General features: G+C 36.4%; 2 protein-coding genes and 1 pseudogene across 3 annotated transcripts; all 3 read right to left on the bottom strand.

Annotated features, from left to right (window-relative positions):
• Positions 1-1,587: 1,587 nt before the first annotated feature.
• On the bottom strand, positions 1,588-4,740 carry LOC114755531 (G-type lectin S-receptor-like serine/threonine-protein kinase At4g27290; annotated as a pseudogene).
• Positions 4,741-7,490: 2,750 nt separating this feature from the next.
• Positions 7,491-11,248, bottom strand: LOC114755522 (G-type lectin S-receptor-like serine/threonine-protein kinase At4g27290). Of its 2 annotated transcripts, XM_028944415.1 has the most exons (8): positions 11,031-11,042; positions 9,598-10,881; positions 9,380-9,502; positions 9,067-9,224; positions 8,757-8,967; positions 8,423-8,663; positions 8,190-8,340; positions 7,491-8,111 (listed from the first exon to the last, which is right to left on the bottom strand). In XM_028944415.1, the coding sequence occupies exons 2-8, from the start codon at positions 10,877-10,879 to the stop codon at positions 7,806-7,808; spliced, it is 2,472 nt and encodes an 823-aa protein (XP_028800248.1). In that variant the 5' UTR covers positions 10,880-10,881; positions 11,031-11,042; the 3' UTR covers positions 7,491-7,805. The 2 variants fall into 2 exon arrangements, with proteins under 2 accessions (XP_028800248.1, XP_028800244.1); XM_028944411.1 differs by having other exon boundaries at positions 9,598-11,248.
• A 1,081-nt stretch (positions 11,249-12,329) lies between these two features.
• LOC114755587 (calcium-binding protein KRP1-like) lies at positions 12,330-13,085 on the bottom strand. Its single transcript, XM_028944474.1, has one exon. The coding sequence runs from the start codon at positions 12,901-12,903 to the stop codon at positions 12,547-12,549; it is 357 nt and encodes a 118-aa protein (XP_028800307.1). The 5' UTR covers positions 12,904-13,085; the 3' UTR covers positions 12,330-12,546.
• Positions 13,086-14,191: the final 1,106 nt, after the last annotated feature.

Genomic DNA, 14,191 nt, shown 5'->3' on the forward strand with positions numbered 1-14,191 from the left:
TGAACCACTACCTCAACCGGTTTAGTGTCCGGTCCGGTTTTTTGTTCCTTGCTTCCAACCATTAAGGAAGCAGATTCATAGAGATTAGAAGTTTGTGGGTACGAATATAGCATGCATTGTATTACGTTCGCGAGTCATATGATTAAGATGTATAGTGTGATAATAACAATAACAAGTCTTATCTTATCAGTTAAAAATAATACTACCACAGCACTAGTAAGAGATGAAAATCATCTCCGCAACAACCATCAATTCATAAAAACAGAAAAATAGCACGCTTTTCCTCCTAATTATCTTTCCCAAGCAAAAATCTATAAAGACATAATGAACACCCCTATCTCCGGCCTTAAAAAATATCATAATTACTCTACCCGCTTAGCAAAAGCATCATAGTTAATTAGTTTTTTCTTTCCTTTCTTTCGACTCATTTTTTTTTCTCTCACTACAATATGGTAAGTACTGAATAAAACTAGGATCGCCGAATATGAGAGCTAGAAATGGAAGCCGCAACATCAGCAGTAGTTGCAGCTGCTTCATCTGTTGAAGAACATATGCAGGAACAATAAAACAATCAAAGCCTTGTAATTCATGAGAGGTACCTATAGTCTAATAGCAATGTGCTATCTCCTGTTCAAAATTTAAGATCTAGTTTGTAGTTTAAGAAATGATTTCTACTTTGCTACTTCATCTTTCTTTTCTTTTACTGACTTCTCAATAGTGGTTTTCTATAAGCAAACACAAAATATCCATCTTTGTGCTTTACAGTTTTTAACTATATTTATACTGGTGGATCAAAGAAAACTTTAACCTTTAAGGGTGAAGGTCGAGGAAGAAGAACAACCTAATGGAATTAATTGATGGTTGTTGGGGATATGCTTTCAATTTATGACTAGTACTGTTGTAGTATGTGTTGCTTTCTTTCTGACATTTGACTGCAACTAGATACCTTAAATGACAGGCCAAACATGGCCTTAATAATTGTGATGCTAAGCACCGAAAATTCTTTACTTGATCAGTCCCTTATGCAGGTCGAGTAATTCATTGTTCTTGCACATGTAGGTTAAGTAAATATATATAATGTCCTAAATGTATCGCTTTGCAAAGCAATATGCCGAAAAAGCTTACATAATTATAACTTATGCAGAACAATGTTTATTGGCCAATTTACTATTTCTCGTTATTTATCATGCCTATTAATGTGGTGAAGAATTACATACAATCTAATGTTCGTGTATATGTGATTGTAGAAGAGCAATGTCAAAGAAACAGGACATTTATATGAACTTGTTAAAATATGCATATATTATTCTGAATATAACGTACGGCTTCTAACTTAATAGCTAATGTCTGTTTCACCATTTGAGTTGAATTTCTGGGAAAGATTAGGAAACAAGAATCTCTCTCGTGCTTAACTATAAGCAAATGATTCTCAGACATTCTCAATTGTCACCTAATCTCAACATTGCAAAAACAAAGGCCTCCAAAAACTGCAATTTATGGCTTCCAGAGCTGAAATTTAAACCTGTTCGTCATTTCATACATAAACACTTGCGGCAACTGATATTAGTCAATCAAAAACAGTACAAGAACACTATATACAGCAGCACAAAGTTGCTTGCAAAATTTGAAGAGAGTTTAATTGATAATCATCTGCGCCATCTGGCTTTTGTATAAAGTATAAAATTCACCTGCAAGATAGAAACTGAGTAGAAAAAGAAGTCCTTTAATTTATCTGGCCTCTAACTCAGTAAGGGATGTTTCATTGATTGAAGAAGTCACAATAGTTGAACTTTCTCCCATAATTGAAGTCTTGTTTAAAAGGAATTCAGGTTCTTTAGGTTGAGGCAAGGTGACTTCACTACTCAACATCACAACCACAGAAGCCATATCTGGCCTATCTCCAGGATGATGTTGTACACAAAGAAGGCCAATATGGATGCATCGCAATACTTCTGATGCAATACAAAATTCCCTCAAATTTGCATCAATCAACTTTAGTGGGATGCCATCTTTCCACAACCACCATGCCTGCAACAACTCAAAATCTTTAAATTTCTAGTTTATTCAAGTTAAACATGAGGGTAGGTTATTAGTTACTCACATGTCCAATGAGATTAAGACTCTGGTTTGGGTGGGAGAGCCCTCTATTTTTCATTCCACTCACTATTTCCAATAGTAATATTCCAAAACTAAATACGTCAGATTTGGTAGAGAATAAACCATCAATAGCATATTCGGGTGCCATATAACCACTGAAAGAAATCACAAATTTGTGGTCATCAAGTTTAATAAAAGTAGGAATATCAAAAGTGATCACAGTATAAAGGAATACTCACTATGTTCCAATCATTCTATTTGTATTCTCTTCAACTTGATCTCCTCCAAAGATTTTGCTAAGCCAAAATCCGATATTTTTGGATTCAATTCATTGTCTAATAATATATTACTGCTTTAATATCCCATGAATAATCCTCAATCTGGAATCTTGATGAAGATACATAAACCCACGAGCAATTCCACATATAATATAAAAGCGCTTGGACCAATCTAATAGTTTACTTTGAGTAATAGAACCTGTAAAGTTAATTTGACAGTCAACTTTATGTAAGGCACATATAGTGAAACCATAAATATGATAACAAATGCTTTTACAGTGACACAAACCAAAAATTAACGAATCTAAGCTCTTATTGGGCATGTATTCATATATGAGCATTTTCTCTCCTTGTTGGATACAACAACCAAGAACCTTAACGAGATTTGGTGTTGAAGTTTGGCACACAATATAACTTCATTCTGAAATTCTTTAATTCCTTGATTAGAACTCCGTGAAAGTCGCTTGACAGCAATCTCTTGCCCATTAGGCAAGATACCCTGAAAATTTACATTGTTTGGATGATTGTCAAACTAGCTGGGATATCATTTTTCAGAACAATACTGCATGCTTTCTTGCAATTAACTAACTGGTTATTTCTTTCTCTTTTTTTCCTGAATTGTTATTATATTTTTGGTTGCATGTTTACCTTGTACACAGGTCCAAAACCACCTTGGCCAAGCTTGTTGTCAATGGAGAAGTTATTAGTAGCACTAACTATTACAGCAAAGTCAAAGAAAGGAAGCTCTATATCTCCTTCAGAGACATCAACATGATTTCCTGCTAACAAATGTCTTCTCCTTTTTTGGCTCCACAAAATAAGATAAGGGGAGAAAAAAGTAAAGGCAACAGAGTGAGAGTGTTTACCTTTAAACTTGGTTCTGCTGTTGTAAATATAGAAGGAAGCAAAAGAAAACACCACAGCCATTAAAATAGTACTTGTCATAACAATCACCATCATCTTGTTTCTGTGTACATCTTCCTGTTCAGCTTCAGAACGAAATGAACTTGCAATTAGTATAAACAAAAAATGAGGTTCCCTGAAATAGTTCAAATTATTATTGATAAAAGGTTATACCTGTTTCTGGAGCAGCAAGGCGAATATAAATAACTTGATCAGGATCTGAAATACGTTTCATGTCAATTAGATCTCCAAACCAGATGGCACACCCACTACCTCCTCCGCTGATATCTGAATTAGCATAAGCTGTACAAGAACAATTTTCCCAGCATTTGGCTTTGCACTCTTCAAGTGTCATACTTGCGTTAACCCAAGAATGTGTTGTATCTGGCAATTTCAGCCCACTAAATTTGAGAAAATTGTCTCTTTTTTTAACCTTACAACTCCATGATTCACTACGAATACATCCTTGGGTCCAATCCATTACTTCCCAATTTCTTGGTGATTTTGGCTTGAACCCTTTCAAGCACTGACAAACTGGCGTCTCATCAATGATGCAATTTCCATATGGACCGCAACCATTATATCTATCACAGCTATCCATTGGCAGATAAACGGAAGTGCTCCAACTTTTTTCATTTTCAATCCATATATAGGTCTCAACTGAGTATGTCGTCTGGTTCAAGACCCGCCTTAAAATCAGTGAATCATTTCTAGGAGCATATGTGAAATACACCTCATCCTTGTTAGAGACAAACTTCAAATCATCAATCCAATTTTTCTTCGTTCTAGGGGCACCACTAAATCCAAGACCATTCCAAGGGCCAATTCTAAAATACTCTTTTTGACCCCACCAATAAACTATTTCAGGATAACTGTGAACTACAAGCTCTGCCGTGAAATCTCCAAGTGAGGGGTCATCCCAACTCTTCCATGCAGTGAAACGTCGATTAAGACCAGTTTTCACATCCCAACCTAACTTCATTCCTGGTAAAAGAGTATCAGAAGGATAGTCAAAGCTTTGCCACAAGTAGTTTTGGGGACTCTGGTCTTTCTCATTTCTCATTACTAAGTTTCCTGAGTCTAAAAGCTGTACAATTGGACTCAAGGCCTTTCTTGTTGAATTTGCCAACCAAATAATATTTTCATTTTGGCTAAGAAGCACAAGGTTTCCCTCTGTGTTTAAGCTCAACATTCCTGAATTGTCTCTGATTGGTTTTTCTCGATTGGCTACCCAAACAATAGTTCTACGACGGATTCTTTTGAACCAAATTCCAACATAACGGTTTGTGGAACTACCTGGACTGAAGAAACCCAATTCAAAGATTCCGTCTTTAGACATCAAAGTGGTTGTTCCATCATCAGGAAGTGGCTGAGAACGTGTAATGATGTCAGTTGCAGAGACCAATACAGAGATTGATAGAAGCATATTGGCAAGAACAGGCATAGAAGGAAGGATGGCCATTGCTTTAATGAATGTGATGGCAAATTAAACATATATATTCAAATGATGCAGAAACAATAAGATCTAACAATGACAGAAGAAGCACGTTGGTTGCCCCGATCCCATGTGTCTCGCGCCATAATCTCTTAAATGTCATAGTAAGAAATGGTCTTTTCTTAGGATAATTTCAGGACCATCACATATACGTGCAGTTCGGGGACCACCTCAGCTGAACAAACCCAGTTCAAAGCAAAGCTTCCATCTTTATAAACCTAACTTGCTTTCGGTGCCAATTGCATTAGAGGGAGAGAGAGGGAAACATAATGGATAAGAACTGAGAGTGTTCAGTCACATATGGCCATTGCTTTAAGAATTGTATTTTACAACACATGCATCCACTATTAATTAATTTGACGCAGTTATGTGGGCACCGGCCAGAAGCCAAGGTTGACTTAGTAGGTATCCCATAGCCCTGTAACTATACATTTTAGAGCCTGTTTGGTTTGAGGGGAGGGAAGGGAAGGGAGGGGAGGGAGGGGTAAGGAAGGGGAGGGAAGGTTTTATCCTCACCTTGTTTGGTTTGATTAAAAAGGAGGGGAGGGGAGGGTATTTAATGATCCCTTGTTTGGTTCAAGGAGGGGAGGGGAGGGATAGTAATAATCAATTTACCATTTTACCCTTACATATTAGTTTATGTTTTTTATTGATATATTATATAAATTAATTTACATCTTAATTTAAATTATATAATTTAATAAAAATTCAGTCTTATCATGTTAATATGTGTATTAAAAAATTGTTATAGTAATTTTTTATTCTAATTAATATAATAATATATTTAAAATAATCAAATTAACAAATTTTATATGCTCTAAGAAAAATGAAATTTTATTTTCTTTAGGCTATCTTTTTTTCAGCTTTAAAATATATTTAATTAAATAATATATTTATAAAAAACAATTAATTTTATATATTATAATTTTTTATTTAAAATAATTTTTATAATATATTTTTAATTATAATAATGTATATTTTTTTTTTTTTTACTTAGGATAATATATTTTTTATTGAAATAAATATTATAATAATATATTTTATGGATAGAAGTGAAATATTAAAAAAACCATAAAGGCATAATGGTCCAAAATTTTGGCTCCCCTCCAAAAACCCCCAATTTGAAGAGGAGCCAAAATGGGAGGGAGAGGGGAGGGGAGGGAACATTTTAGCTCCTCTCCCCTCTAAAATTTTTAACCAAATGAGGGGAGGGGCTCATTTTCCCTCCCCTCCCCTGTCTTCCAACCGAACACACCCTTAAGGATCTTCCTTTGTTGTGACAGTGATTGACAGAAATGAACATTAATGCATTAAGGCAAGGCCTTCATTCTGACAATTATCGTTGATTCGTTATCATCATCATCTACCATCATTTTGTCTGATTCTCCTTACGCAAGAGAAATGGGCTTCATAGAGCTAAAAGGAACTAGTAAAGTTTATACCTGAAGTTCATAACCATATGGCCTTTAATTAACCATTCCTCTTCTTCACATTTTGTTCTTAATTTCAACGTAAGAACCAATAATTTTGGGCGCCAACAGGCACAAGATCAGAAGCAGAGATTCCTCAAGGCCGTCGATAGTGATGACTTACTTTATTGGTAAAGGTTGACGTGTCAACCCTTCCCCCCCCCCCCCGGCCCAAGTTAAATGTGGGCTTCAATCCAGCTTTATTCTTTCGGAAAGTACCACTTAATATTTACCACTTCAAGCAATAAATCTCAATCTTAGGATTTTGTTATATAAGTTCAAAGTCTTTTAACATGCTGACTAAGGATTGGCACCCTACCATTTAATTTGTATTTTCGCCAAGCGAAAACGAACACTTGCAACTGGCACAGCATTTTTTTCCCCTCTCCTTGTTAAACCATATTGAGCCAGGTTTGAGTATTATAAAACTTAAATAGGGACAGCTCTCCCAATTTAATTTCCTTCTAAAATTTTGGAGGTATCGTTCGGGACAACGAAGGAAAAAAAAAATGGATTATCAGTTTCATAGGCTTCATAGGGCATAAATTATCTTGTTCGTTAAACTTGCTGCTAGTAGACATGGCTGTGTAGTTGGAATCCCAGGCCACCCGATTCTAATTGGTTCGGAACGGGCCTTCTTCATATTTACATATGAATTAGCATTTACTTGAGTAAATTATGTACTTCTAGTTTTTAACTTATCAACTAATTTTGTCCAGCCACCTTGTTCTAATCAAGAAAGCTCTCAAATTTCACACCATATGAATTACTTTTCTGTGGGGATAGAACCTAAATGGATGAATAATCAGACAAACATAATTAACACATTTCCCCCTTCTTTGTTCGTCTTCCAACTAACATTCTTTTCTGCAGTATGGTTGACAAACCAATCGCAATTAACTAAAATAATTTGGTAAAGACCACATACCAAATTCTGTAATGCAAGAGATGATAAATTATACAATATGTTTAATTTTTCTTTTATATTCCTATGCATTCTCTCTAATTGAACAAATATCAAAAATTTAAATCCCAGCTGACTAAGAGCTACGCAGATTGGCTTACTCTTAAATATTGTGAAAGCAGAAGATAACCCGAGAGGCCTAACGTTTTTATATCTTTGGAGGTGTTGTGTTTGGGGTGGGGGTGGGGACCAACCTCCTTCCAACTAACTTTCCTCCCATGTGGATGGTCGAAAAAAATAGTAATAACTAATAGCTGATGGAACTTGGAAGAAAAAGAATCAAATTTTGGGAAAGCAAGATAAAAGGCTTCAAATACAGCAAGAACATTACTACATGCCAAAACAAAAAAATTTCAGACTCCTGGCCAAGAACACTTTCCTCATTTTGTCATGTAAAAGCAAAAACAAAATGTCATGCACAGGTCACATTTCTTTTGTTCAGGTGTGGAAAAGATCACTGGAATAGCACATAGCAGCATAAAAATGGTAAGCAAGCAACAAGCTAAGTTGAAATCAAACATCCGATTTAAGAGAGTTCTAGTCTATAAAGTAACTGATCCGTTTTCAATAGAAGAAAAAAGGAAAGTTAAAATCTTTCTCTATCTGGCCTCCGGCAGGGTAATAGATAATTCGTTGGTGGAACAAGTGATAAGATCGCCAGATGAGGAAGTTGCTTTGACTGAGATGTTCTTCATTAGGAAACCTGGCTCCTTTGGCCAAGGTAAAGCAATCTCACTGCTCAACATCAATACAATAGATGCCATGTCTGGTCTATCATCAGGATGGTGTTGCACACAAAGAAGACCAATATTGATGCAGCGCAATGCTTCTGACTCAACAACAGAATGCCGCAAGTTTATATCAATCAATTCCAGTGGAATTTCTTCCTTCCACAACCTCCATGCCTTCAAAAATTCAGAACATCCGTCAAATGCCAGTTCATCTTAAAGGTAAAAAATAAAGTTAGACTATTTGCAACTCACATGCCCGATAAGATTAATATTCTCGTTTGGCAAAGACAGCCTTCTGTTTTTTATTCCGCTTACTATCTCCAATACCAATATGCCAAAGCTAAATACATCGGATTTGACGGAAAATAGCCCATCAAAGGCATATTCAGGTGCCATATAACCACTAAAAAGAGTCACAAATGAGTTAATTACATCTTTAATAATGTGTAGATATGCAAGCCAAAATAAAATTAAAAGACACTCACAATGTGCCAGCCACTCTCCTTGTATTTCCTTCGACTTGATCTCCTCCAAATATTCTTGCCATGCCGAAATCAGAAATTTTTGGAGTTAACTCATTGTCCAATAATACATTACTTGCTTTGAGATCCCTGTGGATAATTCTTAATCTAGAATCCTGATGAAGATAAAGAATCCCCCGAGCTATTCCACATATAATGTTATAGCGCTTGGGCCAATCTAGCAATTCACTTTGAGCAGTAGAACCTGAGTTTCAAAGTTATAAAACTCATTGTTATCCAAGATGAAGTTAGGGAAATAGACAAATATGCGGACTAAGAGTTTGGCAAGGACACTAACGAAAAATGAATGAATCTAAGCTCTTATTGGGCATGTATTCATATATGAGCATCTTCTCTTCCCCTTGAATGCAACAACCAAGAACTTTAACAAGATTTCGATGCTGAAGTTTTGCACACAAAACAACTTCGTTCTTAAATTCTTTCAATCCTTGTCCGGATCTTTGTGAAAGCCGCTTGACAGCAATCTCTTGTCCATTTGCCAGTATACCCTAGGAGTTTATATTTTTAATATATCATCAATCGTGATAAACAAGAAGCATAGCACGAAATGTTTTTGCTTTTGTTTAACATGAATATTGCATGTCTACCTTATATACAGGTCCAAAACCACCTTCTCCAAGCTTATTGTCAGTTGAGAAGTCATTAGTAGCACTGGCTACTACAGACAGGTCATAGAAAGGAAGTTCCATGTCGTCTTCTGCGCCTTCATCATTATCTTCTGTTGGCAAAGTTTTTTGTATTTCCACTGGAGTAAACTTGATGAAATTAGGAGCATAAATAAGAAATTTGTTAAATCTTTTGACCAAATAGTCATATGCTAATTAATCATGTCCGGTTCAAACTTACCTTCATTATGAAAAGGAAAAGGAGAAGGCATTTGCACTGAAAAAAAATGCTTACCTTCAGACTTTCTTTGGTTCTTACAAATGAAAAATAAAGTGAAAAACATCACAAGAGCCAAGAAAATGGCAACTGGTATCACAATCACCCTTATCTTCTTTCCATCTGCATCTTCACGGTCAGCTTCACAAATGATTGAACTAATAGTCAGTACACAGAAAAAAGAGGTAGTTATGCTGTCAAAAGATAATGATCATGTGATCTACAAAAGGTTATACCTGTTTCAGGAACAGCAGACCGAATATATAGATCTTGCCCAGCACCTGAAACCTGTCTTATATCATTTAGATCACCAAACCAGATGATGCAACCGCTACCCCCTCTGCTGATATCTGAGTTACCATAAGCAGTACAGGAACAATTTTCCAAGCATTTGGCTTTGCACTCCTCAAGTGTCATAGTTCCATCAACCCAAGAATTTGTGGCATCTGGCAATTTAATCCCACCGAATTTAAGGAAATTATCTCTGTTTTTTACCTTGCAGATCCATGGTTCACTGTGGATACATCCCTGAGTCCAATCCATTGCATCCCAGTTCCGGGATGATTTTGGCTTGAATCCTTTCAGGCATTGGCATACTGGTGACTCACCCATGACGCAATTTCCAAATGGACCACAAAGATTATACTGATCACAATCATCTCTTGGCACAGAAGAAAAGGGCCTCCAACTTTTAGCTTCTTCAATCCATGTGAGACGCTCACGAACATATATTGTTTGATTCATAACAATTCTTGAAATTACTGACTCATGCCTTAGATTGTACATGTAATATACCTCATCCTTGGTGGATACAAATCTGAAATCGAAAACCATATTGTTTCTCAGCTCAGGAGCCCCACTAAAGCGAAGACCATTCCAAGGACCACTCCGGTAATACTTTGTTTGGCCCTTCCATATAATTCCCTCAGGGTTATTATGATTTACAAGCTCCCATATGAAGTCTCCTGGAGATGGGTCATCTGAGCTCTTCCATGCTATTATTCGTCGATTAAGACCAGTTCTCAAGTCCCATCCAAACTTCATTCCTGGCAAAAGGGTGTCAGAAGGATAGTCAAAGCTCTGCCACAAATAGTTCTGAGGATTCTGGTCTTCCTCATCTCTTAGTACCAGGTTTCCGGAGCCTAAAAGTTGTACAATTGGACTTGAGGCCTTTGTTCTTGAATTTGCCAACCAAACGACAGTATGATTCTGGCTGAGAATGGCAAGATGTCCCTCTATGTTTATGCTCAACATGCTAGAGTTGTCTTTGATTGGTTTGTCACGGTTGGCAACCCAGACAACAGTTCTAACTGGGATCTTCTTGTACCAAATTCCAAGATAATGATTTCTCGAGCTACCTGGGCTAAAGAAACCTAGTTCAAAGCTTCCATCTCTGGAAACCAAGGTCCTACCATAAGGAAGCGACTGAAATTGGGCAAGAGTGTCAGTTGCATAAGAAAATCGGGTACAGAATATAAAGAGATTTGTAAGAGCAAGCACATAATGAAGAATGGCCATTGCTCAAATGAAATGGGTTTCACAAGTTAAAGATATACATCCTTGAAGTTGCCGCAGTAATAAGGGAACCAGAAGCATACAGATTACGCAATCAGCTCTTCCAAACCACAAAGGTCAAGTGACGGAGAAACGTTTGTTTGCATCCATTGACTTCATTATCTGCGTCAAGGATAGCTCTGCTAATTCAGGGATGGCACAAGATAGTTGGAATTCATTGTTCAAAATGTAAATATGAATTATCCTCGTTATTGTCATCTATAATAAAATAGGTTCGACTTCCTATTTCTACAGAAATAAATGAAAACAATCATATGATTAATGAAAATCCAGGAATTTTTTCTGACACTCAATTGAATCGTCTGCCATCACGTGGTTCTCTGCTTCCCTATGCAGACGAAAACTAAGTTTTCAACCATAAATGAAAGATAATTTTGTTCCTTAAGATATAATTGTATGAAATTGACTCATTTCCACCCAAAACCTAAATTATATTTCAACTGAAGCCAGATCATATATGAAGGGAAAATTTTTCAGCAGTAAATAGTCATGCTGCAAGTCAAAAGATTTCACGGAAAGTGCCTGTTTCCTACTACAACCCCTAGAGTAATTTTAAGGGTAAAAATTTTAGTCCACAAACAGAGGGGCAACAAGGTAGAGATCCGCATGCCACTAAGTTTTCCTTTGATCTTTTGTTCAATCTGACTGAGCTTTTCTTGGCGAATCATTGTGAACCAAAATTGCAGTCGAAGTAGTCCGGATTAGATCCTGGCCAGTTCACTTAGGACTTCCTCTAACCACAATTTAGACCACTCCGTAAGTTTTAAAATAATAATAATAATAATCTGAGTTCTCGTTGAAGGATTCCCTCTGACCATAATTTCGACCACTCTATAAGCTCAGGTCTCAATCTGAATGTTCAGGCCTTCTTTCTGACATTCGACAATATGATTATCATTATATGTCACCAACTAGTTCTCTGCTTTCCCCTATGCAAAGGAAACTAACTCTTCAATGATAAAGAAAAGTGATAATTTTATTATTTAAGACATAATATTATGACATTCAGACATATGTACTAGACACTTCGATTTTATTCCAATTGAAACCAGATCATATATGAACAGAAAAATTTTGAGAAGCGAATTAGTCATGCTCTAAGTCAGTAGTTTTCCCAGGAAATGCCTGTTTCCTACGCCTTTTCTTAGGACTGATATTTAGAGTAAAATTCTTAGTCCAGAAACAGGAGGGTTACCAGATAGATACATATCTCAATCGTAATTTTTCCTTTGCTGTTCCTTTCAACCTGATTGAGTTTTTCTTTGCCATTAATTTCTGAACCAGTTGCAGTTGGGATATTCAAGACTGAATATTTACCAGATCAGATTAAAAGGGTTCGAGCCTTAAGGCTTAAACCAGAAGCACAACTCAATCATCGAACTAAAATTCAGAATTGATCGAATAAAGAAAATTCATAAAGAATTTAGAACCCCAAATTTACACTTGAAGGTTGACCAACACAACAGTATTAGGCACAAAAGAATAATTCAATTGATCTGATGATATACATGACAGTGTCATTCGAGTTACTTTCCTTTCGTTTTCGTCACAAGCATATGAAAAATCTGCCAAACATGACAAATTCATAAATCAACATCAAAAAAAAAAAATCAGAAGAAATCCTTGAGTTCTTGTTGAAGGACTTCCTCTAACCACAATTTAGAACCCTCCATAAGCTCAGGGCTCAATCTGAACATCAGGACGCAAAATTCCAGCTGACTCAGCGCGCCATCACCATCAAAATCGCCTTCCTGTAACATAGAATGAAGATCCTCATCGCTCAAACCATGTAGCCCCAGCAAAGCGGAATTCCTCTTAAGGCTCTCGAAAGTGATCACCCCTTTATCAGCATCCTTCAACAGATTAAACCCATTGCAAAGCTCGTCAATTAAGCCATCCCCACCAAGCTTTCCGGCCATGATAGGCAGAGAATCTTGGAAATGAGTCTGAGGGTTTTGCGAAGCCATTGAAGAAGAATCAAAGAGATAGAGAGATTAAGTCAAATAGAATACTCAGAGAGATAAGCGATGATAGAACTGAAGGAGAAGATGCATATAAAGAGGAAGAAGGAGGGGGATTGGGTTTTCCAAGAAGGAGGGGGAGACAAAGAAGACAGCTAAGCTACAGGTCACGAAGAAGGAAGGTCGGTCGCGCCATGGACTTCGCGGAAGGTCGCCCAAGGGTAAAATGGTCCCCTCAAGGAAATGAGGGGCTTGCTTTGTCCTTGTCTTCTTTTTTATAAGGAAGTTTCTAGTAATACTCCTCCTGTTCTAATTATAAAACCCAATTGACTTATTTGAGGAGATTAAGGAAGTAAGTTAAATTGGTTATTTATAATAAATAAGTGTTATCATTCCTAAAATATCTTTGCTAATTAAATATATTAGTTAAAACTATCATTATTAGAAGGATTATCTTGGAAAAAAATGCATAAATATAAAAGACAAAATGGATTGGGTCTTATAATTAGGATCAAATAAAAAGTCAAATTGAGTCTTATAATAAGGACAGGAGGAGTACAAACTTTTACGGGTTTCCTTCTTCACGTTTCTCAGTGGGGACCGCTATGGACTCAGTCAGTGTTGACTGATTCTCATGCGTGTTTCTACTGGAGCAATGGCGAACCTAAGATGGGCTTTGGATTTCATTCACCAACCAAAATTCAGAACCGGATTTGATTGCTAATGATGTTTCTGGATTTAATTCCCTTCTAATTCGTTATCATTAAGGTTCAGGGAGGTTAGCTGGTTGCCGAGGGGCATTTTTTAGGCCCCACAAAGAAAATTATCGAGAAGGACCACTGACATTTTGAAATCATGAAATCTGGGTTAAGGTTTTGGTGGGGAATAACAATTTTGGAGCTTAAATTGTTCCCCCCCCCCCTTTTTTTTTAATTTCACTTCACAAAAAGAAAGTGAGTACATGATCAATTAGGCTTCTAGAATGACAGTATTCAATACTTTCATATTTTAGGAAACTAAATATGAAAACTAAAATTAAACGAGTCTAACCGACTTCCAGTTTTTTTTTTTTGGAATCTTTTTATCCAGTATCTGAATAATTGATTAATTCAGATTGATCTTTGCAATCATGATCCCTCGCTTCACAAGTCTAGGGAAAATTCAAACTTAGCTTGTCTGTTTTGTTATATAACTAGTACCTTAAATATTATACCTATTTACTTTACAAAATGAGTTTTACATTTAAAATGACATTGCATGGTTATATTACAAAGTCGAGGTAGCATGCCTTGAC

The sequence above is a fragment of the Neltuma alba genome, unplaced genomic scaffold (genome assembly GCF_004799145.2).
Source record: "Neltuma alba isolate B1F8T4 unplaced genomic scaffold, ASM479914v2 tig00001332_pilon, whole genome shotgun sequence".
In the NCBI taxonomy this organism is placed as follows: Eukaryota; Viridiplantae; Streptophyta; class Magnoliopsida; order Fabales; family Fabaceae; genus Neltuma; species Neltuma alba.